This window comes from Marmota monax, unplaced genomic scaffold, assembly GCF_021218885.2.
Source record: "Marmota monax isolate L192 unplaced genomic scaffold, Marmota_monax_Labrador192_F-V1.1 WCK01_AAM20220418_F8-fsc00098, whole genome shotgun sequence".
NCBI classification, from domain to species: domain Eukaryota; kingdom Metazoa; phylum Chordata; class Mammalia; order Rodentia; family Sciuridae; genus Marmota; species Marmota monax.
Genome location: NW_026694639.1, coordinates 5,097,977 through 5,125,336, shown reverse-complemented (window position 1 = coordinate 5,125,336; position 27,360 = coordinate 5,097,977). Strand labels below are relative to the sequence as shown.

Genomic DNA, 27,360 nt, shown 5'->3' with positions numbered 1-27,360 from the left:
GTACTCTTGTACATTGCTGGTGGGACTGCAAACTGGTGCGGCCAATCTAGAAAGCAGTATGGAGATTCCTGGGAAAGCTGGGAATGGAACCACCATTTGACCCAGCTATTGCCCTTCTTGGACTATTCCCTGAAGACCTTAAAAGAGCGTACTACAGGGATACTGCTACATCGATGTTCATAGCAGCACAATTCACAATTGCTAGACTGTGGAACCAACCCAGATGCCCTTCAATAGATGAATGGATAAAAAAAATGTGGCATTTATACACCATGGAGTATTACGCAGCACTAAAAAATGACAAAATCATAGAATTTGCAGGGAAATGGATGGCACTAGAGCAGATTATGCTTAGTGAAGCTAGCCAATCCCTAAAAAACAAATACCAAATGTCTTCTTTGATATAATGAGAGCAACTAAGAACAGAGCAGGGAGGAAGAGCAGGAAGAAAAGATTAACATTAAACAGATACATGAGGTGGGATGGAAAGGGAGAGAAAAGGGAAATTGCATGGTAATGGAGGGAGACCCTCATTGTTATACAAAATTACATATAAGAGGTTGTGAGGGGAATGGGAAAATAAACAAGGAGAGAAATGAATTACAGTGGATGGGGTAGAGAGAGAAGATGGGAGGGGAGGGAGGGGGGATAGTAGAGGATAGGAAAGGTAGCAGAATAAAACAGTTACTAATAGGGCATTATGTATAAATGTGGATGTGTAACTGATGTGATTCTGCAATCTGTATTTGGGGTAAAATTGGGAGTTCATAACCAACTTGAATCTAATGTATGAAATATGATATGTCAAGAGCTTTATAATGTTTTGAACAACCAATAAAAAATAAATTAAAAAAAAAAAAGATCAAGATGTCACAAAGGCAAAGACCTCCTTTTTGGTTCCCAGATGGTACCTTCTCAGTGATTCTTCATGTGGCAGAAAGACCAAGGGAGCTATCTGCCATCGCTTTTATAAGGGCACTAATTCCATATATGGAAACTCTGTGCTCATCACCTAATCACCTCTCAAAGGCTCCATCTCCTAATACCATCACATTAGGAGAATAGTTTTCAACATATGAATTTGGTGGGGGTGGGGGTGGGGACACAAGCATTCTGAATATAGCAAAGTTCTCAAGTTATTTTTAAATACAAAAGACAAATAGGAAGGTCATCAGTAGTATTGGGGGAGGTTACAACATTGTTTTTGTTTCTTTTGGCATAGCTGGACAGGTGATAAAATAATTATTACCAGCATAGAATTTTTCTCATTATTTATCAGACCAGCAGGGAAAACAGTGACCACTTTAAGTGTATTGGCTACCATGTTTGCATCTCTAGTCCTGATTTATTTTGAAAGCTGAGACAGAGTAGGGTTATTTAACTAGATGCAGTGTAAAAATGTCAAGGGCAGATGGGAAAACTGGTCAGATTTGAAGGATATCATGAAATATGTAGTACTCTGCTAATGCTTCTCATGCCTTTATTTGGTTCCATAGGCAAAACCATTAGCTTGTTAGCCATAATGATTCTGGTTGGGGACAGCCTGCATAATTTTGCAGATGGCTTAGTGCTAGGAGCAGCTTTCTCCTCTTCATCTGAGTCGGGAGTGACCACAACAATTGCTATCTTGTGCCACGAAATTCCACACGAGATGGGTAAGCCTTACAATATAATCACTCTTTTGCTAATTGTTGAGAAAGGTCCTAATATATTTCTAGCCAGGGTTTACTTAGATTCTTCTTCCGACATATAATTGAAAGATGAATACTTTATGTTTATGATTTATTTAAACCATAAAAGAAGGAAGGCACAAAAAAATTCCTATACCTTGAGATAAAACTCAAGTCGATTCCTTTCGGATCTTTCCCAAGTCCAGAAATGACGATGGATTCCAGAGAATTCTGTATGAGAGAGTCATTCAGAGAACTCTCATTTTATAGAACTTTGGCAAGGATTTTAAATTCTGCCTGCTAAATGTGGGAAAATATTAAGAGAGTGAACTTTACCCATTATGTTAGAAAACAGGCCAATGATATAAAATAACATTTAAATTGAAACCAACCCATAGTTTTACCAACTTGATTTAAACAAAATGTTTAAATCCAAGCTTAAAATTGAAATGACAAGCATATGGTAGCAGATACATATAAGACTTTTTTTCTGGATAATCTTAATAGCCCTGTAATTCAAGTCCTGCCTCCCAGGAACCAAGATGGGATAGAATAAAGATTTCTGAAGCAGACCCAGAAATAGTAGAGATGGATCTGTGTCCGTGAATGCACACACACAATGTGCCTCAGGGACATGAGTCTTCACAGTCATTCTTTCTGCTTCTATTTTCAGCCTACCTGGCCCCTTGGACCACCCCTTGCTCAAGGGTATTCATTGATCAAAGTCCTGTTACTGACTGGTTGTTAACTCATCTTTCTTGGAGTAGTTTATCCTGAGCTTATGTATGTATATCTGATCTAGAAACTGTACCCTACAGCCCCATGTGTAGCTACTGTGATAGTGGCTGATCCTTGATCCAAAATCACAGGGCGGTGGGACAGTCTGCAGCAGACCCACAAAATTACTTCAAGACTTGTTCATGGGACCCATTATGTAATGGAACTAGGAAGTAGAGTGCCAGGCTGTCTCTTTGTTTGATGTTCATCTCTTCTAATCCCTGAGATTAAGAAATAGATACTCTGAGATTTACTAATAGATCATTCTTTATTTAGAGGACAGGGATGTATGGAAGAAGGTTGCTTTTCTGTACATATTAAGGCAGCAAAATGATTTTCTAAAAGAAAAATTTGTTCTCTTGACTTGTAATGAATTTTTAAAAAATCTCTTAACTGGTTTTATCTTTCCCAACAGCAGTTTCTGCATCAGTAAGTCATTGAAGCCCATATAATGTCATGATTTCCCCTAGCAAATTGCCAGGCAAAAATATTTAGAAACCCTGGGATAGAGAGTGACTCTATTTTGCATTATCTAAGTTGAAAATGCATGGGTTATCAGGAACTGAAGAATATATCATAGACCTCTCTGTATAGGCTCTATTTAGGAGAAGCAAAAGGAATAGACTTTCACACTGCAGCTCTCTATCAGCAGAATGAACTTGCTGAAAATCCTATAGAAATACAGGACAACACTTTTACTAACTTATCAGTCAACTTTACAAACGAAATTGGTTCCAGCTTCTGAAATTCGAAACAACCGAATAGCACATTACTTTTCAGGCATCACTAGTTAAATGATAATTTTACTCTTTTTTCCCCTTAAACTTCAGGAGACTTTGCTGTGCTTTTAAGCTCTGGACTCTCTATTAAGACTGCCATTCTGATGAATTTTATAAGTGCTCTAACTGCCTTCGTAGGACTATACATTGGCCTCTCAGTGTCCACTGATCCATGTGTCCAAGACTGGATCTTAACAGTCACTGCTGGAATGTTCTTGTATTTATCCCTGGTGGAAATGGTAAGCTTTTTTGGATTTTCTGTTTTGTTTTGTAAACACTGAAAATGTAAAAGCATTTTAAAAAGTACATGCCTGTAATCCCAGCAACTCAGAAGGCTGAGGTAGGAGGATTGCAAGTTTGAGGCCAGCCTCTGGTAACTTAGTGAGATCCTGTCTCAAAATTTAAAAAAGATTTTAAAAGTCTGGGGATATAGTTCAGTGATGGAGTGCCCCTGGATTCAATCCCCAGTATGAGAGAGAGAGCAGGGGAAGCAATAAGCAATTAAGATGAAAGGTTAAATAGGTACAAGATAAGAAGAATATAGATAATAATATATGTAAATGACTAAGTAAATATTCTGTGCAATCCAATAAGGTAAATTGTAGTAAAAAATAACATAATTTCAGGTACAGAAAATATTGACATTCTATTAGTGGCCTAAGTGTAAAGAAAGAAATGTTTATAATTATCAAAAAGTGGCTTATTCTGTTCCAGTATTGCATCTTGTATATAATGCCTGGACCCCCAATTGACAAATGAAGTGTTTTATTAAATAACCATTTTACTCATATAATGCAAAATAGTTCTATGGAATTTATCATCAATGGTTGTTTGATTTAATCAACCACTTTATTTTAAAAATAAAAATTCATCTTTGAGTTTAACTGCTAAAGAAATGAGAAATGAGAAATATTATGATAGCATTTGTTCTATAAAATGCAACGTGTTTCCTCAAGAGGTCCTCACTGACACTAACGACAACTCAATTATCATGTTTCATTCTCTATAGTCTTATAAAGGATTTGATTCTGGGAAATTCTACACTTTTATTTTAATTATATTTTTCCCCTCTTAAATTCTGCTGGTCCCTATAAGATACCAGTCTATTTTTTCAGATTGCCCTCTGTTGGACTTCAAAATATTTTCAGGGTAAAGATCCTAATGATTATCCCTTCTGATGGCTTGGACTAAGGCAGATAAAAATTCAACAAATTGGCAAAAGAAGTATTGAAGACTGAAAATCAATCTAAATTGGAGTAAATTATGTCGTTATATGTTGAGAGGATAAAGCAAACTAAGCAATGCTGCAAGTAATATGTCTAATAGATCAGACAAGCAGAATTCAACTATTGCCCCAAGAGTGAATAAAAGGAAATGTTTCATGAAGAAAAAAATTATGCAATCAGGAGCCTGGGCTGATGCAATCAGAATGGTACATTCTAGAAGACTGTAGAAAGGGAACTCTCAGAGTAAACACCATCATTTTAAACTCCTATGTATTTCTTTTCCTCAATTCTTATGAAATTCAAATAGCTGAGATCATTACCAAATGTACACCCATATTTAGAAATGTCATCATTTGGGATGCTCAGAAAAATTTTATTAATTTTGATAATGAAGCTAAAAGTGGAGTAGATTCAACCGCCCGTTCTGAACCCCATCTCAACCCCATCCCCCAACCTATGGTCAATGTTACAGCATCCTGTGATCCCTCCCATATGAGAAATTCAGATTACCAGCTTTTTGTGACTTCAAAAACATACTGTCACTCACCATTACGTGACATGGTTTATCCTTTGTTTAAAATGTCTACATATCAATCTTCAGATTCACTCTTGAGCCTTCTGACTTTCAGATTTCTAGTTTCTGTTTTCTTTATGGGTCAGTTGGGGGCAGTTGCTGTATTCTTTGGAAGTTTATTCTGTTTTTAACCCAGACTGGATCTCTCTTCAAGTATGATGGATGTATATGTACGTACTCAATCTTTTTTTCTTTGTTATGGTGTCTAAGCTTCCAAAATTGATCTGGGAAGATTATCAAGAGCCATTTGTCATGTAGAACCCTAAGCTAAATATGTCATTTTCTCCTCAATGTCTCTGCTACTTATCTGGTAAGAGTAAGTAATTGCTTTATAAGAAAGCAATGTAGCTGATACCCTAGGAGACTCCAGCTAGCATAAATCTTGACCTTATTGCAGATGACTATTGGCCAAGAGGGGGAAAAAAAAATCCGTATCCTGGCAAAAAAACAGGAAAGTAAATACTCTGAGTTTCCTGGGGCTGCTTCCTAAAATCCAGGTCGCCTGCTCTCACGGCCTTCTGAGTAACTTCTAAACAAATACAGCTCTTTCACATAGCAGCAAGTTTAACTATTGCTATATTCTGGGGCTGTGCCAAAGAAAACAGTCTGTCATTTAAAGAGAAGAAAACAAGGTTCCAAGACTCTGTGAAACAGCAAAGAAAATAAATGACGGCAACTGAAGGGTAAAGGGGAATATTCTAGAATACTTGTTACTTGCTATATTTACCAGGCACTTTCTGGGCAGGGTTAATGTGAAAAGATTAGCTAGATGTTTGTTTGTTCGTTTCAAAGAAATGGAGTGTGTTATTTCAAACTCCTAAAAGAGAAAGAATGAGAGGCAAGAATGGGGCCATTAGCTATGAGGTCAACAAAGAAGAAAGTCTTCTCTGGGGAAAATTGCCAACCTTTTCTCCAAAGTGGAAGGCCTAAACCCAAGCATGCTGACTTCCAGTCGCGTTGATTGATTTCTAAAGAAGTCAAGAATGAATGCAGCCTGTGTGGCCCCAGGAAATCAGTTTTCTGCTATGAAGATCAGTGTCCTAGTGGGTTTTCCCCAAACCAGAAACAAGGGTGAGTGTGAAAGCCATTCTGTTGGGAGATGACTTCAGAGAGCAGAAGCGAAGTCCTGAAAGGGAAACAGGGAGGCATAAGTCGGAACAGTCATGTGTTTTTATTTAGTTGACCAGTACTCTGGAACATCTCCCAGGACCCTCTGAGGAAGCCTTAAAAATTTACTTTAAACTTACCTGGAGAGTGAAAAGGCCTTTATCTATGGGCTCTTGTCCCATTTTTAAAAACTGTTCCTACAAGTATCTTCTCTCCACACTCCTAGATTAAGCATGTTAGAGCACCAAGGTCACTCACACTGGGCTTATGTGCCAAGACATCAGAGAGCCCCAAAACAGGAGAAAGGAATGTGGTATAGAACTGAAGCAAGGATCTGTACAAAACTAGTCAACACCCTTGTGGAACTGATCTCTGCAGCAGTGGCTAGGGTAGGAGCCTTGAGAATAGAGTCTAACACAGTGACCTCCATCAACAGTTGGCCCCTTCTACCGCTCAGATATGCTCATGACCTCTTTTAATTTTAAGTCCCTCTGTCCCAAAGCCCCCTTATAATGGAAGCCAGTCAAAAAACTCCATGAGAACCTAATACAAAATAGTTGTCAGAATAAGTGCCAAACCCTGCTGTTTTAGTCAGCTTTTTCATTGCTGTGACTAAAAATCTGATCAGAACAATTTTAGGGTAGGAAAAGTTTATTTGAGGGCTCACGGTTTCAGAGATCTTAGTTCATAGAAGACCAGTTCCATTCCTTAGAGTTCAGGTGAGGCCGAACATCATGTGGAAGTATGTGGCAGAGGGAAGCAGCTCACATGATGATCAGGAAGAAAAAGAGAGAGTATCCACTCTCCAGATACAAATTATATACCCCATAGCCACACCCCCAAAGAACCACTTCCTCCAGTCACACCCCACTTGCCTCCAGTCACCATTCAGTTAATCCCATCAAGGAGCAAATCACTGATTAGGTTAAGGATATAACCCAATCATTTCTCCTCCAAATCTTCTTGCATTGTCTCACACAGGAGCTTTTAGGGGATACCTCACTTCCAAACCATAACACCTGCTGCTCTGGAGGCCTTATCTGATACTGAGCATCTCGGTCCTCCAGCACCCAGTCTTCATCCTCCTCCCCTCCAGGCAGCATTTGGCCAACATAGATTCTCTTCCTGGAAGAGGAAGCCTAGCTCTTCACTGAGAAGTCTGAGTCTTTGTTGCTTTGTCCTTAGCCGGTCCTGTTTCCTCTAGTGGCCTGTTTACCATTATACCAGACTTGAAATCACCAAGAGAGGCTCCAAGGACTCCCCCCAGTTTCTAGATAGGTTCCTTCTTCCCCCATTGGGTGGCAGTAGCCCTAGCTTCTCATGAGGACCCCCACCAGTGTAGTGACATGTTGTTGGTATTTGATCCACTGGTATGGGAACCCCAGATGATCACGGAGTGGTCATAGCTTTATGTTCAATGGAAACATTATTTTATTCCCTGGTTCATTCTCCCCAAGAACACAATCCACAATCTAACTGTGCCTAGGTTTATAGGCACAGGAAGCACAGATGTGATGATTGGAGAAACTAGTAATGACTGTGTATCAATGCTTTAAATTGTTTTGTTGTTTCCACTATAATCACTGTTACTGCCTTCCTTCTTAAATGTATTTACTTTTTATTCTTTTGCTTTATGAGGTAAAATATTATATCATGTATTTTCAATCATTATTATTTTCTAATATTAGCATTTAAAGCTATACATTTCCCTTGAAGCACTGCTTCAGCTGACTCATATATTTTAATATGTTGAGTTTTCAATATTGATCATTTTGAAATGTTCTTAAATTTATCATGTCATTTTTTGTTTCCTTTTTGATCTTTGGGTTTTATAGAAGTATGTTACCTATCAGTATGCAGACTCTTTCTAAAATATTTTAGTTGTTGATTTTAATTGAATTCCCTTTTAGAGTAAGGGTATATTCTATTCCATTTTAACCAACTGAAATGTTTTGAGACTTATTTTATGGTTTAGCACAAAAAAGATTGACAATTTTGATGCATGAACTCTAATACATTTGAATATTGGTCATCATTGGAGATCAAACGTGGCAGCATTGGAGATCAAACCTAGGACCTCATGCATGCTAAGTTAGCACTCTACTGTTGAGCTACATCCCCAGCATCAAGAATATCTTATTTTCTCTCAGAACCCAAAGTTCCTTCTAAGAAAATTCTCAGAATTAGAACTCTAGAGGGTTTCTTGTATTCAACTTCTTTAAAGTTTACAAATTCATGCAGAAGGAAGACACAAGCCCTCAAGTATTGTTTTTCAGCAGATTGGATAGAGAAATTTCATTTTATTAACTACTATGATTTGTTATATAAAGCACAGATTAATTAATTTATAAAACATAAATGGATTATGTCAAAGTTTATTTTTGGATCTGAAATCAATGTTTGAAATTTTAAGGCATTTTTAGGCTTTACATCCTACAGAAACTGTTTCCATAGCAACCTATGTGTAGAAACCTCAAGGGGCTGTCCTGTAAATGTACCAAGAGATGTCCTTAGAATAGGGGAACTAGACACCTGCCCAGTGTTTTCTACATTAATATAACCTAAGCTGATGGTGGAGGATACTCAGGAAGGCAGGCAGAATGAAACTCAAACAAAACAAAGCTGAGGTGCTGGCTCCATGGAAATTCAAGGCAAATTAGTTGAGCGTTCAGGTGACTCTCTGTATCTCCAGGATTTGGCCAACTGCAGATCAAAACTATTTGAAAAATTATTGAATCTGTACTGAACATGTACAGACATTTTTCTTCTTTTTATTCACTAAACAATATGGTATACCAATTATTTATGCATCATTTGCATCACATTAGATATTATAAATAATCAGGATGATTTAAAGTATATGGGGGGATATGTGGAGATTATATATAAATACTACTCCATTTTCTCTAAGGGACTTGACCATGTGCATATTTTGCTGAAATAGGTCCTGGACCAATGCCACATGGATACTGACAGGTAACCAAATGTCCTATTTCCAATCTATCCCCTGCCCCTGCCCAATCTTCCTTATCACATAGTTTTCCAAATCTTCCCCCCACCTACATTTTGGATGCTCTTTTGAAAATTCTTTCCTTCTTCAAGACGATTGCTGCTGATTTCACTTATATAGTAATGGAGGAAAACTCAGAAAGAATGGAGAACAATTTATTGCCTGCCCTTTTCTAGGAAGTATCTCCCAGAAGGGATATCTCAGCCATATTTTCCCTGAAGATTTTTCTAATTTCCATGTAATTTTTCTTGTGGGAAAGGCAAATAAAGAGCATTTAAAATATAAACTTAATTTTCTCTATGTTTAAAAAATACACAGGAATGCAAAATAAGATCTGAAACCTAGCCAATAAATCAGTAGTCCAGATCAAGTAGATCATTGTCTTCTTTAGAGGTATTTTAGTTTAGTAAATGCAATGGCTTCAAGGTAGTAAATTGAGTGAAAACATTAATTGAAAAAACAGACTTCTCTTTGTTTAATAACAGGATTATAAAATTAAACTATAATCATGTGCTTTTAGGATATTGATTCCATTCTCTTCTCCCCATTATGTTTTTTTTTTTTTTTTTTTCATAGCGTTGGGCATCAAACTGAGTTAGGCAAGCACTCTACTACTGAGGTACATTACTGGTCCTCATGCCTTTTCTTTAATTTATTGAGTTTGATTGAGTCAATCAGAAATCAAGATAAGTTCAATGCAATTCAGTAATAATACAGAATCACCAAGTTGAGTCTGATAAATGAATACCTTTCCATTAAAAAATAAGTAAGTCACCTTTTCTTATAAGTGTGGCAATAACTGGGTAACATCCTTTAAATACAGTCCATCATGTGGAGGGGACAATTTGTATGAAAAAGACATAAGAAGCAACCTTTAAATACATAACTGTTTGTAACAAATATTGCATAATATTTTAAATCAATGAGTGTAACTGGCAACATTTTAAATACTCTTTGCTGAGAAATGACCCACGTTTAAAACTTACTTCAGGCAGCAAATATAATTTAACATTCACAATTATTTCCTCATAAAAGCAAGAAGTATGAATCATTCTTACCAACAACTTTGAAAGATTTCTTTTCTCTTTGTGTCAAAATCAGCTAAACCCTACCCTTAAAAAATTTCTACTGAGATAATGATTAATAGACCTAACTTTGATAAATGCTGAACTCTCTCTATGACTTAATAAATGAATACTGGAACTATTTATGCATTTCTTCTCCTAATGTCTCTTTTCTTCTAGCTCTTCTTGAACTTCTCTTTTTCTCTTTCTCACTTTCTCTCTGTCCCTCCCTCTCACACACCAACCAAAGTAATTGTTTCTTATAAAAACACTGAAGCTGGCTGATGGCTATCTTTTTCCTGAACTATAGAATTAAGAATTTATCTAAGTGAATTGTTTCCCCTAGGACAAATGGAGGGGTAAATTATTAAATGGAGGCTAAAAGCAGGTCCCATTTCTGTCACTCCTAACTATATGTGATGATGATAGGATCCTTATCTTACAACTCAGTTTCCAGAGGATAAATTTTCACTTATCTTTTGCTACAAACTGCATCATGACTTGCTTTGGAAAGATATCATTGGGATTTTATAGGCCTATAATATCCTGTATGTGAATATTGACAAGATATTAAAGTTTGAAAAGTTGCAGTTTTAAAGGTTACCTTGAGGAAAGTCTCCAGTTGCTTATCCCACATGTACTGAGAGCTGTGGTCCCTGCCTTCCGGCTTGATGAGAAAGATTTACACTGCTATATTAAAGTGTTTTTTTTAAACAGCTACAAATTGAAAAATATCTCAATTCAAAATAGGACCTGTCTTTAATGGGACTACATCAATTTTAGGATATTTCCATTCAATCAACATAGTAATCTGTGTTGAGGATCCTACTATTACTAATCAAATATGATTCTAAAATAAATCATACATTAACATCTCCCTTTTCATGGGTGTCAAAAGGGGAAACCAAGAAAATAAGTCCAGAAGAGAAAAGGGAAAACTTTATAGTCAGACCCCAAACATTTATTGAATTAAACTCTTGGGATTATTAAAAGCAAGAATTTGTATGTTTTTTTAAAAAGGAACATTCAAGAGCAAATTCTCATTCTCCAGAGTATTGTAGAAGAGAAATCCTACAAGGTCCTCCTGAGATTTTGCAGAGGATAAAACCTAATCTCTGTGAAAGTGTTTTCTTTTCCAACCAGGTCTAATCAGAGGATCAGCCAGGTTCCCCAAAGGGAAGGAGACTCTAGGTGTGTGTCTCTCCATCTCTTTTAGATCAATCACAAGTAGATAACACTGCAGACGATTAAAAGACAGGGCTTCTAATTCTCCAGAAATGGACTGTTTTATGATTACTTATGGAACATGAGAGCTGAGATCTAAACATAACACAGAATTTCATGTTTCTAAGTGAAATGTAATGGCAATGAATCCTTAACAAGCAGTAAATGACCCTGTTATGGTTTGAACTTGATTTGTCCCCCAAAGGCCCATGTTCTGGAAACTTAGCCCCTAGTGTGATGGTGGAAGCTTTCAGAGGTGAGACCATTGGTGAGACCATTTCAGAGGTGGCCCCATGGGTTCAGGCTCTGAGGAGGGTCTAACAATGGGTGGCATCATGGCATGATAAGATTCACTTCAGAGCAAATTGGGTGGTCAGGCATGCTCTTATGAGAACTAACTCAAGTTCCAGGAAAATTATGGTAATCCCTTACAAGGGCTGCTTCCACAGTGACTTAAGGACCTCCCACTAGGACCCACCTCAAGTCCACACTACCTCCCAATGTTGCCACACTGGAGACCAAGCCACACATGGACCTAGGGAGGACAAACCACGTTGATATCATAGCACTGTACAGGGCTTTCACCTCCTTAGTTGACTTTATTCTCACATATATTATTCTTTTGGGTACTATTGTAAATAGAATTGTTTTCTTAATTTCCCTTTTGGATTGTTTATTGTGAATACATAGCATCTGACTTTTCTGTACTGATTGTGTCTTTCAACTTTGCTGAATTTATTTATTTGGATTTTTAAATATCTTGGGACTAGAAAGCAATGTAGATTCTGCTTAATGAATTATTATTTAACAGAAGGATATGTACTATAATCTGTATTTTTAAAAATATAATGCTATATGGATTAAATATAGAGAGTGGAGACCAACTTGTAAGTCAAAGGGATTCCACACCAACCACCTAAGCCCCTTTCTCTTGTTTTGTTCTTGAAACTCACTAAAAACAGAAATTGGAATTTAGTTCATCCAGTGACTCTTTCTTGCTTCTTCAATTTTAAATTTTATTAATAAATAAATATATATTAATGAGCAATAATTTTTCTAATTTACTAATTCTTTTTAGCATGTTGTGATTTCATGGATAACTTTTTCTGTGAATTTTCTTGGAGACGGTGCATAGATAAAGAATTACACAGATTTTTAGGTTTCGCAAAAAATGGGTAAACTTCTGGGTGTCATGAAGAATCATACGCAATTTGTGCATATAGAAGTACTCCTATGTGTCTCTGGGTAATCACGCTATCAACCAATAATTACCAACAGTCTTTCAAAAATCAAGAGAAAAATTAGTTGAATGCCTTATTAATATTGTTCTAAATATACAGACATATGAGTGTTCAAGAGATTAGTTCTTTTGTTTCTTTATCCATTTTTTTTAACAATAGAAAGATGTTCCAATGACTTCATATCAGTGATCAACATTAGAACAAAATCTAATACATTGTTCGTTCTAATGTGGAAAATACTTGGACTGAATCTTGTCCTGAGTATAAATAGAAGACATTCAAATGGCACAGTCTAGTTTGGACTTAGATACCAAACACTTCTGTAACTTAAAATATGCTACAGTTTTTCCTTCCTTTTTTATTTTTAGAGTAACAGTAATGTGTGGGTGGGACATAAAATGATGATCCATAACATTCTGGGTCTTCTCCAGGCAGATGTGTGTATCTTCTGCAAAGGTAAGAGCACTCCTTCAGTTTACATTAGGGATAGATCAGTATCCTATTCTTTTTTCTTATACTACCTACAACAGAGGCCACTGGCCATGTGTAGCCATTGAGCAATGAGGCTAGATGAGGCTAGTGTAACTGGGAAGTGGATTTTCAAAAATTAATAAACTATTTTAGCATAGTTTTATGCTCTCAGCAAAACTGAGAATTCAGTTCCTATACTGCCTAGGGACCTACAAAGAGTCCCCACTGGCAAGAAATACTTCTCGAGGTATGGTGGCCTGCTCTTAAACTTCATTGTCTTTCAGAGCCAAGACTTAAAGATAACTTTTTTTCTTTTTTTGTTTGTCTAGAGAATTCTCATATGCTTCCTATTCTTACACACAAACACACCCTACCATTTTCCCCCTATACTATGCTGGTTCATCCAATACCATCTACAAACCTATTATAGTGACACTCTGTAGTTTAGATTAAGTGTCATGCATTCTATGAGGAAGACCTATGATAACATTTATCCGTCACTGTAGTATCATACAAGGTAGTTTCACTGCTCTAAATATCTTTTGTCCTTTCCTATTCATCCTTATTTTTCCCCAGCATCAGTCAACCTTTATTATTTTTACTTTCCCCATAGTTTTGCCTTTTTCCAGATGTCACACAGTTCTAGGATATGCAGGCTTTTCACATTGCCTTCTTTTTTTTTTTTAGTACTATGTATTTAAATTTCCTCCATGTCTTTTCATGGCTTGATTTACTTTTAGTTCTGAATACTATTCCACTCTCTGGATGTACCATAGCTTATTTAACTACTCATCTACTGAGGAACATCTTGGGTGCTTTCAAATGTTGGCAATTGTGGATAAAGCTGCAGTTTTTTTATGTCCACATAATAAGTTTTCCCTGTTCAGATTTTGTGTAGACCTAAGTTTTCAACTCCTTTGGCTAAACACCATGGAACCTGACTACTAGATCGTTTGGTAAGAATATGTTTTGTTTAATAAGAAACCATCAAACTGTCTTCCAAAGTGGTGGTGACACTTTGCATTCCCACTGCAATTCCCACAGCCTTAGCACCACTTGGTGTTGTCAGTGTCCTGGACTTTGGCCATTCTGATACATGTTTGGTGGTATCTCAGGGTTTTAATTTGCAGTTCCCCAATAGCATGTAAGGTTGAGCATATTTTCTCATGATTACTTGCCATCTGTATATCTCCTTTGATGAGATGTCTGTTCAGATCTTTGACCCATTTTGTAATTAGTTGTCATTTTCTTGTTGTTGTGTTTTAAGTTCCTTGAATTTTAGTCCTTTATCAGATAAAACTTATTTATTTATTTTTTTGCAAAAATTCTCTCTGTGGCTTATCTTCTCATTACCTGGACATTGTCTTTCATAAAACAGAAGTTTTAAATTTTATTATAGCCCAGTTTATCAGTTCATTATTTAATAGATTATGTCTTTGTTACTGTGGATTGAGTGTCCCCACCAAATTTCATGTTGTGATTTAAGTCTCACTGTGAAGTATTAAGAGGTTTGAAACTTAATTCAGTTACAGTATTTGAAGGTGGAATGTTTGTGAGAAACTATAGCTATTTGAGTCGGTAAGGGTGTGTCCCTGATTTAGTGGGACTGTGGTTTTATAGAAAGAAAGACCTTAACTAAGATGTTCTGTCTTTCCATGTGGTACCCTATACTGCCTAGGGACCTACGAAGAGTCCCCACTGGCAAGACATACTTCAGGAGGTATGGTGGCCTCCTCTTCAACTTCGTTGTCTTTCAGAGCCAAGACTTAAAGAAAACTTTATTCTTTTTATTTGTTTGTTTGTTTAATATTTTTTTAGTTGTTAGTGGACCTTCATTTTATTTCTTACTTATATGTGGTACTGGGATTCAAACCCAGTGCCTCACACGTACCAGGCAAGCACTCTACCTCTGAGCTACAACTCCAGCCCCAAGAACTTTATAAATTCCTCAATCTTTGGTACTTAGTAATAGCAACCTAAAATGGGTTAAGATAGATGTCTTGTCTAAAATATCATTGCCATGTAAATGAAAACCTAGACTTTGTTTATTATAATCTTCAAGAAGTTTTATGGTTTTGCATTTTACATTTAGGTCTATGATCCAGAGGCGCTTTAACACTGAGAAATATCCCAGCCCTTTTTATTTTTTATTTTGAGAGAGAGTGTCTAAGTTGCTGAGATTGGCCTTGAACTTGCCATCCTTCTGCCCCAGGGTTCCAATTGTCTGGGGTTATAGGTGTGTGCCACTATGCCTGACTATATGATCCTTTTTGAAATAATTTTTTGGAGAAGTGTGAAAGATCCATATCTAGATTAACGTTTATTTATTTATTTATTTGCATTTGGATACTAAGTTGTTTCAGCGCTATTTGTTAAAATGGGCCCATTTCTGCCTCTCTCTCTCTTTGATCACTGATCGATCTGTCTGTTGTTTTACTCACACCACGCTGCTTAATTACTGAAACTTAATATGAAAGCCAACATTGGTTACTACCAGTTCTCGGACTTTGTTCTTGTCATTCAATATTGAGTTGGCTATTCTGAGTCTTTTTTTCTATCCACATAAACTTTAGAATTGGCTTATTTACATCGACTAAGTAAATTGTTGGAATTTTGATTGGGCTTCTATCAAATCTGTATATTAAGTTAGGAATAAGTGAACTTGTGAGAAATCTTCCTATTCTTAAACATAGAATCCTCTCCATGTCTTCAGAGATACTTGATATCTTTCCTCAGAGTTTTGAAGTTTTCCTCATATAGATCTTTTACATATTGTGTGAAACTTATAGTTAAGTGTGTCATTTTTATCATGTTAGAGAAACGGTAACGTGTTTTTAACTTTAAATGCCACTTTTTATCGATGGTGTCCAGGAGAGTAATTGACTCTTGTATATTGTATGCTGCAACCTTGCTGTAATCAATTATCAGTTCTAGGAGATTTTCTGTCAATCATTTTTGGATATTCTTTAATAGATGACTATGTCATCTGTGAACAAAGTTTTATTGCATCCTTCACAGTATGAATGCCTTCTGTTTTCATGCCTTGTCTAATTGCATTGGCTTGGACCTCCAGGATAATTCCAAAAGGAGAAATAAGAAAGAATATCCTTGCTTTTCTCCCTAATCTTAGTAGAAAAGTTTCTAGTTTCTCACTACTTAGGTGGAAGTTAACTATAGATTTTTATAAATATTCTTCATTAAGTTGAGGAGATTTCCCCTATCCCTGATTTTCTAAGAGTTTATTTTTTTTAATTAGGAATGGGTGTTGGATTTTGTCAACTGTTTTCTGCACCTGTGGCTATTAATGTGTGATCTTTTTTTTTTTAGTTGTTGCTATAATGAATTACATTGATTTTTTGAATGGTGAACTAGTCTGCATACCTGGAGTAAATCCCACTTGGTTGTGGTATATACATATAATTCTTTTTAAATAGTGTTGAACTTTACTGTAGTTTGGATCTTTAATGTTCTGCAAAGGCCCAGGTGTTAAAGACCTGGTCCTTGGTATGTTGCTAGTGACAGGCGGTAGAAACATTTGAAATGGGGATTAGAGGGTGGTCCCTAGATCTTTTGAGGCATGCTCTAAAAGGGAACTGTGCAACCACGGTCCCTTTTTCTTCTCTTTGCCTTTCTGGCCATGAGGAGAGCAGTCTTTCTTTGCCATATGCTCCCACCATAATGTGCTGTCTCACCACAGGCCCAAAGCCATGGGGCCAAATCATGACCTGGAAACTCAAACATTGTAAGCCAAAGCAAACCTTTTTCTCTGTATATCATCTTGGGTATTTTGTATAGTGATGGGAAGCTGATAAATACTTTTGATTTTCTAATATTTTATTGCAGATTTATTTTCTTCTATAAACCTGAGAGATATTCGTTTTAAGTCTTTAATTCTTGTAATGTTGTTGGTTTTTATTATTAGGACAGTACTGGTCTCATAAAAAGAGGAAGTATTCTCTCTGTTTCTGCATTCAACCTTCTGGAAGAGGTTACCAAGACTTGTTATACTCTCTACCTTAAGTGGTAGAATTCATCAGTGAAGTCCTCTGAGCTTGCACTTTTTCTTTTGGGAAGTTATTAGTTTGTTTCCATCTCTTTTATAGATATAGGCCGATTCAGAGTGAATGTTATTTGTGTGAGGTATGGCAGATTGTATTTTTCAAGGCATTAATCTATTTTAAAGGCATTAGTATAGGGATGGAGTTATTCATAATATTCCTTTGTTAACTTTTTAATGTCTATGAGATCTGTACTGACATCCCCTTTCTTATTTATGATATTAATAATTATGTCATCTCTCTTTCCTAGTTAGCTGGGCTAGAGACTTATCTATCTTATTGGTCTTTTCAATGAACCATCTTTAGTTTTGTTGAATTTCTGAATTGATTACCTACTTTCAACTTCTTTATCTAATGTTTTGCTCTAATATTTATTATTTCTTTTCTTGTGCTGATTTTGGATTTAATTTGCTATTCATTTTCTAGTTTCCGAAGACAGAAGCTTAGGTAGTTAATTTAAATCTTTCTTCTTTTCTGATGTATGTATTTAATGCTGAGAATATCTCCCTAAGTATTACTTTTACTCTATTCTACAAATTTTAATAAATTCTATTTCATATTCATCCATTTAAAAAATCTGAGATTTCTTCATGAACTCATGTGTGACTTTAGGTGTGTATTGTTTTATTTCAAGGTATCTTGGCATTTTCTAGTTTTGTTTCCGTTGTTGATTTCTAGTTTAATCAATATGGTCTAAGTGAAGATATATCATGACTTCTATGCTTTTAAATTTGTTATGTCTTATCTATCTTGGTGAATGTTCCCTTTGATTTGGAGAAGAATTTTTAATCTGTTCTCATTGGATGAAGTAGTCAATGGGTGTCAATTACGCCCAGTTGATTTATGGTGCTGTTGAATTCAACTATGTCTTTATTTTCTGCTTGCTAGATCTGTCCATTTCTGATAAAGGGGGATTAAAGTCTCCAAATAAAATACTGAATTAAACTGTTTCTCCTTGCAATTGGATCAGTTTTTACCTCACATATTCTGATGCTCTGTTATTAAGCACATACTCATTATGGATTTTATGTTTTCCTAAAGGGTTGCCTCCTTTGTTGTTATATGATTTCTCATTTATTTCTGACAAGTTTTCTTCATCTGAAGACTGCTGTGCCTACAGGTAATATAGTAGCTTTGACTTTCTTTTGATTAGTGTTAGCATAGTATATCTTCCTCTATCCTCTATTAATCGCAATGTATATTTGCAATTAATCCCAAGTATTCATTCTAATAATACCACAGTGCTTCAGAAGGAATACAAACATTTCATAATAACAAAATATTCTTAATTCTTCCCTCTTCTCCCTTTAGTCATGTCTTCAATCATTTCACATATACATAAGCATATGTATTTGAACATGTTATTTATTATATTATTTTAAACAACTATTATCTCTTAAGTTAATTAAGAATAATAAACTAAAAGTTTCCTTTACCTTCACTTATTTTTTTTCTAATGTTCTTCCTTTATGCAGACCTAAGTTTTGGACCTGTGTCTCTTTTCTTCTCTTAGGAAATTTTGCCATTTCTCAGAAGGCATGTTTCATTTGTTTGGCAGCAAATTCCCTCCAGTTTTTTTTTTTCCTCTGAGAAAATTTTGATTTCTTCTTTATGTTTGAAGTATAATTTTGCAGGACATAGAATTCTAGGTTGGTGGGATTTCTGTTTCTTAACACTTTAGATATCTTATATCATCCTCTTTGGCTTGCATGGTTTCTTTTCTTTTTTTAATATTTACTTTTTAGTTATAGGTGGGCACAATGTCTTTATTTTACTTTATGTGGTTCTGAGGATCCAACCCAGTGCCTCACACATGCTAGGCTTGCATTCAACCTCTGAGCCACAACCCCAGCCCAGCTTGTATGGTTTCTGAGGACATTTCAAATAAGTCTCATCCCTCTGTCTCCTTCAAGATTTTCTTAAGGATGTACCTTCGTTTGATTTTTATTATTTTTTTTCATGCTAGTCTGAACGTCTTGTCTTGCATATCTGGTTTGGTGTATGACATTTACTTGGAAAAATTCTTATTAGTGTTTAGAATATTGCTTCTCTTCCTCTTTCTCTTTCTCCTCCTTATGATTTGTTTTACCTTTTGTAGTCGTCCCAAAATTCTTGTATATTCTGGGTTGTTTTTTAAAAGGTCTTTTTTAAAAAATTCTGCTTATTTTTGAAGATTTTTTTATAATATCCTTAAGTTCAGGGATTCTTTAACCACATCCAATTTATTAATAAGCCCACCAAAGACTTTTCTTTTGTTTTTTGTTATCATGTTTTTATTTTCTAATATATATATATATATTTAGTTTTTGGTTTTTCTTAGGATTTCCATATTTTTGCTTACAATGTCCATCTGTTCTTATATGTTATTAAGTCCCTTAAGCATGCTGATCATAGTATTTTAGAATCTCTCGCCATTATAAGCCAACATTCCTGCCATATCTGATGCCAGTTCTGAGGGTTATTCAGTCTCTCTAAACTGTCTTTTATATATATATATTTGTTTTTGTTGAAAGTGGAGCTGATATACTGAATACAAGGAACTGAATTGAATCAAACCTTAGTAATATAGCAGTAAGGTGTAGGGAGGGGCGGGTTCTACAGTCCTTTGATAGGGCTCAATCTCCCAGTGAACCTGTGCCCTGGACTGTGATCACCAGGCTTCACTAGAGCTTCTCATTCCTCCTCCCACCCCCCACCCCCACCCACATAAGAGAGAATGACTAGGGGGCACTGGAGGTAGATTAGGCTCCTGATAAACCCATGCATGTTAGCCTCAGGTTTACTAGTTTTCCCTGAGAACAGGACTTGTTAAGAAGAGCTGAATGCTCTGGTATATTTATGAGTGGTTCATTTTCCCCTCCCCCCGCCAGAAACTGGAGGGGAATCTATCTCCATGGTGAGGACTGTGGAGCTCCTAGGAGCTCCTAGAATTATGATTCACCAAAGCTGGACAATCTCTGAAAGAACTACCGGACAAGGCTCATGGTTGGAGAAGTGCCCCTTTATTGAGGAACAGCTCTGCACATTTATAGAGCTGGGGGCGGTTTGACAGTTTGCACGGGGCGCTTTCTGATTGGTGGGTAAGGATCATGAGAGTCAGCAGGGCTAGTCTGATTGGTGGGTAAGGATCATGCGAGTCAGCAGGGCTCACCATTGGACAGCTCTTCTTGGGGGATGGGGAAGTTAGTTAGTCTTTGGAGCCGGGGTGACTCCCAACAATCTCTATGACTGGGTCCTCTGGAGTTTTTAACTCTTAAAGATGTCCTCACCAAGCCTCCAGAAAGTCATCCATCATAGCAAGTGTTCTAGCCCAGGCACTGGTTTCTGCTCCTGCTTTTGCTCCTGATGAGTTGTGAATCTCTGAATCCACCATGCTGTTTGTCCAGTTTCTGAGGTATGCCTGGTGATCTTTCTTCTTTGATGGGTCTAAGAAAAGTTACTTATTTTTCATTTGGTCTTTTTTGTTTCTTTAACATGTTCGGACAGAGAGCTCATTTCTAAGCCCTTTTATATATTACACTAGAAACCAGGAGACCCAGATAATCAACTTTTAAGAATATAGTTTGCACATGCAAACAAGTAATTGGAAATTTGCAAATCAAATGATGACTTTAACCAACAAGTTTCTATTTTATTCTTAGATGTATATTTTCTGCAAAAAAAAAGTGAAGCCAAACTAAGGTTAGCATTAACTTCATCACTTTTATAAATGGCTTACTTTGTCTTTGATGACAGCAAACAGTCAACAACAAGGATGCTCTCCAGAGATTAAGCAAAATTAGGACCTCCTTCAAAATAAGTCTTTGAATTTTCTTCTTCATCCTATTTCTCAGGAACAAAGATGGTTTTGTTTATCTGATGCAAATATATATCATGGGTTTTAGGACATTCTTGAGAGGAAGATGGCATAAATCATTTGTCAAATGGGCTTCATGATGGAGAAGAAAATCACTTCTAAAAGTCCATGATATCAAAAGCTATGCATTCCTAAAAGAAAAAAAACATGTTGACATAAAATTTTACCTTCATAAGAGGCAATACCAAGAGTTTCAACAGATGAATATTGAATTTCTGTACTGGAATTGTGCATTTTTAATGATAAAAGGTCTTTGACATCTTTGCCTATTTTAGAAGCCCTGGTGCTTATCTTTCTCCTTCAATATGTACATTTATGTATCACCAATGACAGTAAACACTGAAGGGTTCAATGAAGGGTCTTTAATGACACCAGTAAGAAACCATTTTCAAATTATAGATGGAAACAGAGAAGGCTTTACTTGGTGCAAGATTCAGGTGTACAAGAGACCCAGTATTAGATCCAGAAGTTGTTCTATACATAATCCTTCTTTGTGACAGGTCATTCCTAATATGTAATTATTACATAGTACCTGATTGGTATTCATCTATATTCTCCTCCTGATATGTTTCCCCAGTTTTCTCTATAAGCATTTATTTTTAAAGCTTTGACTTGACTAGGAATACAATTATGGAGACTAAAAGCTCAAAACATTTACTTAATATAATTTTCTAACATATTCAGAAATCCCACATAATGGTTAACCATAACAATAAGTCAATTAGAATTTGAAGGGAACATTATCTGTGATAAGTTACAGTTAGTGTGGATCTTAAGGAATATATATCTATACACACACACACACACACACACACTCACACACATACCTTGATTTAAAATTGAAAAAAGAATTAATAATGACAAACTAAAGAGCTGCTTTTTAGGCAAATTTTTTCTTTTCCAGAAAATTACCACTCCTTGAGAGTCAAGTCTTTACATTCAGTGCATTGAGTTAGAAATCTTGCTAAACATGTTGGTAAAAAAGCAAGCTGCTTTTCTGTTTCAAGGTTTCCAAATTCCTGAAAGAATTTCTCTTAGCACTATCTTTGGGCAAAGCTCTTTTGTTAAAATTCTTTTTTTGTCCCTTCTGTGACAATATACTCTATCCATCATCTTACTTTTTTATTCCTACAATATAAATCAAGGTCTGTAAAATTGGTCCAAACAGAATTAAACTTTCTTGGAATTAAAGTCCCCTTTCTCACTGAAAGCCAGGGGTAAAGCATCAGCACTTGAATTCTTATCAGGAATTTTAAAAACAGAATAAAAAAAAACCCAAATATTTGCTTTTGAAAATTGCTATGAACCTTTTTTTTTTCCTTCAAATTTTAGTGACTAAAATGAAAAAGTATGGGTAACTTCAGAGGCGCTGAAAAGTTGTAATCAGATATGGCTTGAACTTTGGCATTTTATGTTTGTTTTCTTTGGAAAGACTTTCTATAATGCTTTCTGGTGTTTCAGTATGTATGCAAAAGATATTATGATTCATATGTACATATATTATCATGCTAAAAAGAACCAAGTACTATCTCAAAAGCAGGTTTAGTCGAGTTTTCTAACAAAACCAATTTATATGTAACATGGGCAGTTTAGATAGGCCACCCAAATTAAAATTAAAACTTGTATTTCAGGATGAGAATCTCCTTCAACTCTTTTTTAATGTCCATATCAACAGGATAACAAATTTAGGCTGTTTTTAATGTCCCTTTTCAAATGTGCATTGTCTGTCTTGAAAATACAGACTTATATTGTGATGCCTTTTATAACAAAGAGAGCACGATATCTGTATATTATATATTTTCATCATATGCAGTAATGGCTTTGTGCCTTACTGGACATTTTAGCCTTGGAAATTTCTATTCTTTTTATAATTATAAAGGTTCTGGCATAATAGATAAGCATGAATTTCAGATAGAGACCTGGACACTTTGGGTCCACCACTGTAAGCTAACCTGGCTTTTTGTTCTAGTTCTGATGTCACATCTTGGTGATGGTGGGGTGAGTCTTTTATCTTCCCCTGAGCCAATGCTTCTACATAACTCAAAGGAGTTAATAATTTCCTCTCTTGCAGGACAATAAGGGGTAAAGAGCAGGAGCAGATATAAGAAAGAACATGACAAATGATTTTAAATGAAAAGAAAATCCAATAAGCACTATATAAGGTTTTATATCTATAGCTAGGTTGTTCTGAAAAACCTCCAGGGAAAGACATGCTTCTAGAAGGCACACCAGAATGGATGGCAAGTTACCCTAGAGCTAGTTATCTTAAGAAGAAGGCAGAGCCTGCTGCACAGCTCCACCAGGCACGATCCTCCATGGGAATGTTATCTTGGAGCTATGAGGGCTCCTGTCATCTCCTTATGGATGATGCCATCGACATACTCAGAATGAAGGATTAATGATTTTCTCCTTGGGGTTGGGTCACTGACTCTCATAAATAGATGTATTTAATTCTCACATTTGTCAGACACTGCAGGTAAGAAGCAGATGTACATGCCAGTGAGAACAATAAGACACATTGTGACTCATATGTTTTTTAAAAAAAATTTTGGCACTCAGATTTAGTTAGAACAGTGACTGTTTGAGATTTTGCTGTAAATTCCAAGATACTAATGCTGACTCTGTGGTTTTATTTATCTAAAACTTTGGGGGTTTTAACTCTACCCTCGTCAAGGATCAACTTCTCCCCGAAGACCCTGATTAGAAATTTGAGGAAAAGATGGAAATGAAAATAAGCTTTCTAAAGTGTGGGTTCATAAAAACATTGGTGATTTGAAAATTAATCTCAGTTCTAATCTATTGAAATAGAATCATTCTGGTTAAATCATTCTATATTATCTGAAATATTTTCCTCCATGATAATCTACTCAAAACAATTCTGATGGTTTAATCAGTGGCCCATATATTTTATAAGTCTTTGCCAAGAAAATCTTTCCAGAAACCACTTCTCTTATTTATGAAAGGAGAACAGCAGCAGGTACAGTAAGGAAGGGCTTGCTATTAATTCAGCCACATCATGTAAGTGATCATTAATTATCTTGTGTGAAAAATAAGAAGGAAAAGAAAGTATGCAATGTCTTATCCCAGTATTTGGAAGTAAGGTTAATCCAAGTTTAAGCCATTAAGTGACCACAATCAGTATAATTGTGTCTCACTGAGAAAGTCTAAGATACAGATTAGAAAACTCATTGACCATGTCACCTGACTCTGAAGTTAACTATTAAAAATTGCTTAAAACTTGAGAATCAAATATTAGAAAATTTCAGTACATCTTGCTAATGCTTCAAGGGTCCTTTGAGAACAAATATTCTTCCTTCCCTACACATATAAACCTTAATAAAGAATTCTAGAATGCTGCTCTGCCAATGTGGATTAGATTTATATCCAGATGTTAGAAACAAAAACAGTCTTATTAAAAGAATAGTAGGTATCATTCACTAAGAATAAATGGGAAGTTTATCATAAACCCATTGTGAACTGTATGAGCAACTTGTTATGTTATACCAAATTTAAATATTAAATATAATTATAAATCCATATGATATGTAAAATGTAAAATAAAAGTAAATGCTTTAGCTTTCTTTTACTAAGGTACTTGACTACAAAATTGGGAAGCATACAATTATGTATTATCCATAGTCTATATATTTTTCAAAATGTCCTTTTGAATTTATAGTAATTTATGGATCATACAGGACTTCTCTAAAGTAACATGTTTAAACATGGAATAAAGACACCAAAAAAATAATACAAGGGGGAGAAATGAATGATGGTAGAGAGAGAAGAGGGGAGGGGAGGGGAGGGGAGGGGGGATCGTAGAGGATAGGAAAGGCAGCAGAATACAACAGACACTAGTAAGGCAATATGTAAATCAATGGATGTGTAACTGATGTGATTCTGCAATCTGTATACGGGGTAAAAATGGGAGTTCATAACCCACTTGAATCAAAGTGTGAAATATGATATATCAAGAACTATGTAATGTTTTGAACAACCAACAATAAAAATTAAAAAAAAAAGAAAAAGACACCAAGGGCATGCCATGTGTTTAAGGCCAATCATCCTGGAAGGCAGATCAGGATCCTATTTTGGCTTTTCAAATTTATTTATTTATTGGAGTAAGGTGGTATTGGGGATTGAACTCAGAGGCACTTGGCCACTGAGACACATCCACAGCCCTATTTTGTATTTCATTTAGAAACAGGGTCTCAGTAAGTTGCTTAGCACCTTGCTTTTGCTGAGGCTGACTTTGAACTTGAGATCCTCCTGCCTCAGCCTCCCGAGCTGCTGGAATTATAGGCTATTTTGTCTTTTTAGTCCACTGCTAAATGCTGGAATGCAAGATAACAGGTTACAATAATCCAAATCCTTATCCCAGTCAATTATCTTCTAAAAAGAAGAAACATCCATCTCAAGCATACCCAGATAGAAATTTTAGGATGCTCCTCCACACATATTTGAAAATGTATCTGCCTGTTCCCCATTGCCATAAATCTAAAGCCTTTGAATACATTATCTGTTCATCTTTTATTTGATGTAAAATAATCTAGTAGTTCACTACTGCAGGAGATTTTTATCCCCTAGGTGAGATTTGAAAAGGTCAGGAGACAAATTGGATTGTTATGACCCTGGGTAGAGGTGCAATCAATATCTAGTAGAAGCCAGGGATATGGCTAAACATCCTAAGTGGACAGGTAAGGTCTTACGACAAGGAATTATCAGGGCCAGAATGTCAATCACACCCAGATTGAGTTAAATCTGCAGTCAATGTTGACCTCACCTGTCCTACAATAGAAATGTCTCTGTGTGAAAGAGATGTACTCACTCTGACCTTCTCAGGATGAGGGATTCCAACTAATAGGCTTCGAAAACACATTGGAGCACTTCACACAGGTGCTTGAGTGAACATTTCCCTTTACACGATATTATGGCATTTGACAAATGTGAAATCATCTCCATTTGTCTCTCTGAGAATAAAATATAGACCTAGGAAATGAGGGCTTTACTGTTCTAAAGGTCATGAAGGCCTTGATCATCTCTTTGAATAGAAAAAAAATTACAGATGCTTTGCAGCAACCATATACCTAACAGAATAGTCAAAAGTAGTACCTTTCAAGTTTTATCTCTTTCACATTTAAATAGTTTCTGAAAGCAAAAGTGAGAGGAATTAGGCTTCAGCTGTTAACAATATCATTTTAAGACTTGTGCCAATAGGACCTTTAGAACCATAATCACGTGGCTTATTTTAGCTTACATTTCAAACTCGTGGTAAGAATAGGTATTAAGCATTTGGTAACTGTTTGGGGAATTTTAAAGGTTATTAAGTTCTGAATAACAGAGTCTCTCATGTTTTCCCACCAAGCTTTTCCCAGCAGTTGAATATATCTGGATTTTATTCTGGTTTTTTCATTCTTTTTTTAGCTTCCTGAAATGACTCATGTTCAATCACGACGACCCTGGATGATGTTTCTCCTGCAGAACGTTGGATTGATCTTAGGTTGGCTTTCTCTCTTACTCTTGGCTATATATGAACAAAACATTAAAATATAAATTAAGGTTCTCAAAATCCTTCAAAAATGAAGTCACATGGTTTCATTTCATTTCTTTTCTTGTATTCTATAGTGATGAGTAAATTATGCATTTCTTATCTCAAGTGAAGACTGTGCCTTGGAGTTCATTAACCTGCTAATTTTTAAATGCAATTTTGGTTCTGGAAATATCTAAAGGTCAGACTGAAATTTTTGTTTTTCTTTCCAACGCTGCGATGAATCTTATTAGTTTTTTTTAGCCATTAGTAAAATTTAATTAATTCTAGTAAACTTAAAAAAATATTGTTTCCCTGCAAAAGAATATTTGCTCATAGTGTTTGAAGTACAGATGCCTGTTGGGATAAAAAGCAAACTAACAAAGAAACAAAATAAAGTCTAGTTTTAACATGGTGATTTGTATGACCTTCTATTATTGGATGTCAGGTGTGAAGTCCCCCCTTACCGCGCTGATATGGTATAGTTCACCTGGAGGCATAACTCACTGGCTAAAGAGTGCTCATGAACTTGGGAAACCCAAAGGATAATATGTCAGCATTCTTCTTCTAAAGTCACCAAAGGAAATCTGCTCCAGGCTGGTAGAACTGGAAACCAAAGATGAAGTTTGAACATTTTTCAAATAACAAAGGTTGAGTCCAGACCATAGATTAATGCCTAAATGCTCACAGATTGTGTAACAGGTAATATTTATGGAAATAATCTTCCTGACAAGTAAGATATGTTTTATATTCATTCTGAGGAAACACAGAATCCTAAA

At 35.8% G+C, this 27,360-nt stretch overlaps 1 protein-coding gene across 2 annotated transcripts in view; it reads left to right on the top strand.

Annotated features, from left to right (window-relative positions):
* Nucleotides 1-26,991, top strand: part of Slc39a12 (solute carrier family 39 member 12) — a 66,779-nt gene extending 39,788 nt beyond the window's left edge. For both annotated transcript variants that reach the window (XM_058572304.1, XM_046423075.2), the window contains exons 11-13: nucleotides 1,497-1,655; nucleotides 3,278-3,465; nucleotides 26,479-26,991. In XM_058572304.1, the coding sequence (XP_058428287.1) occupies nucleotides 1,497-1,655; nucleotides 3,278-3,465; nucleotides 26,479-26,607 (476 nt within the window). In that variant the 3' untranslated portion in view covers nucleotides 26,608-26,991. The remainder of the gene's footprint in view (nucleotides 1-1,496; nucleotides 1,656-3,277; nucleotides 3,466-26,478) is intronic.
* Nucleotides 26,992-27,360: the final 369 nt, after the last annotated feature.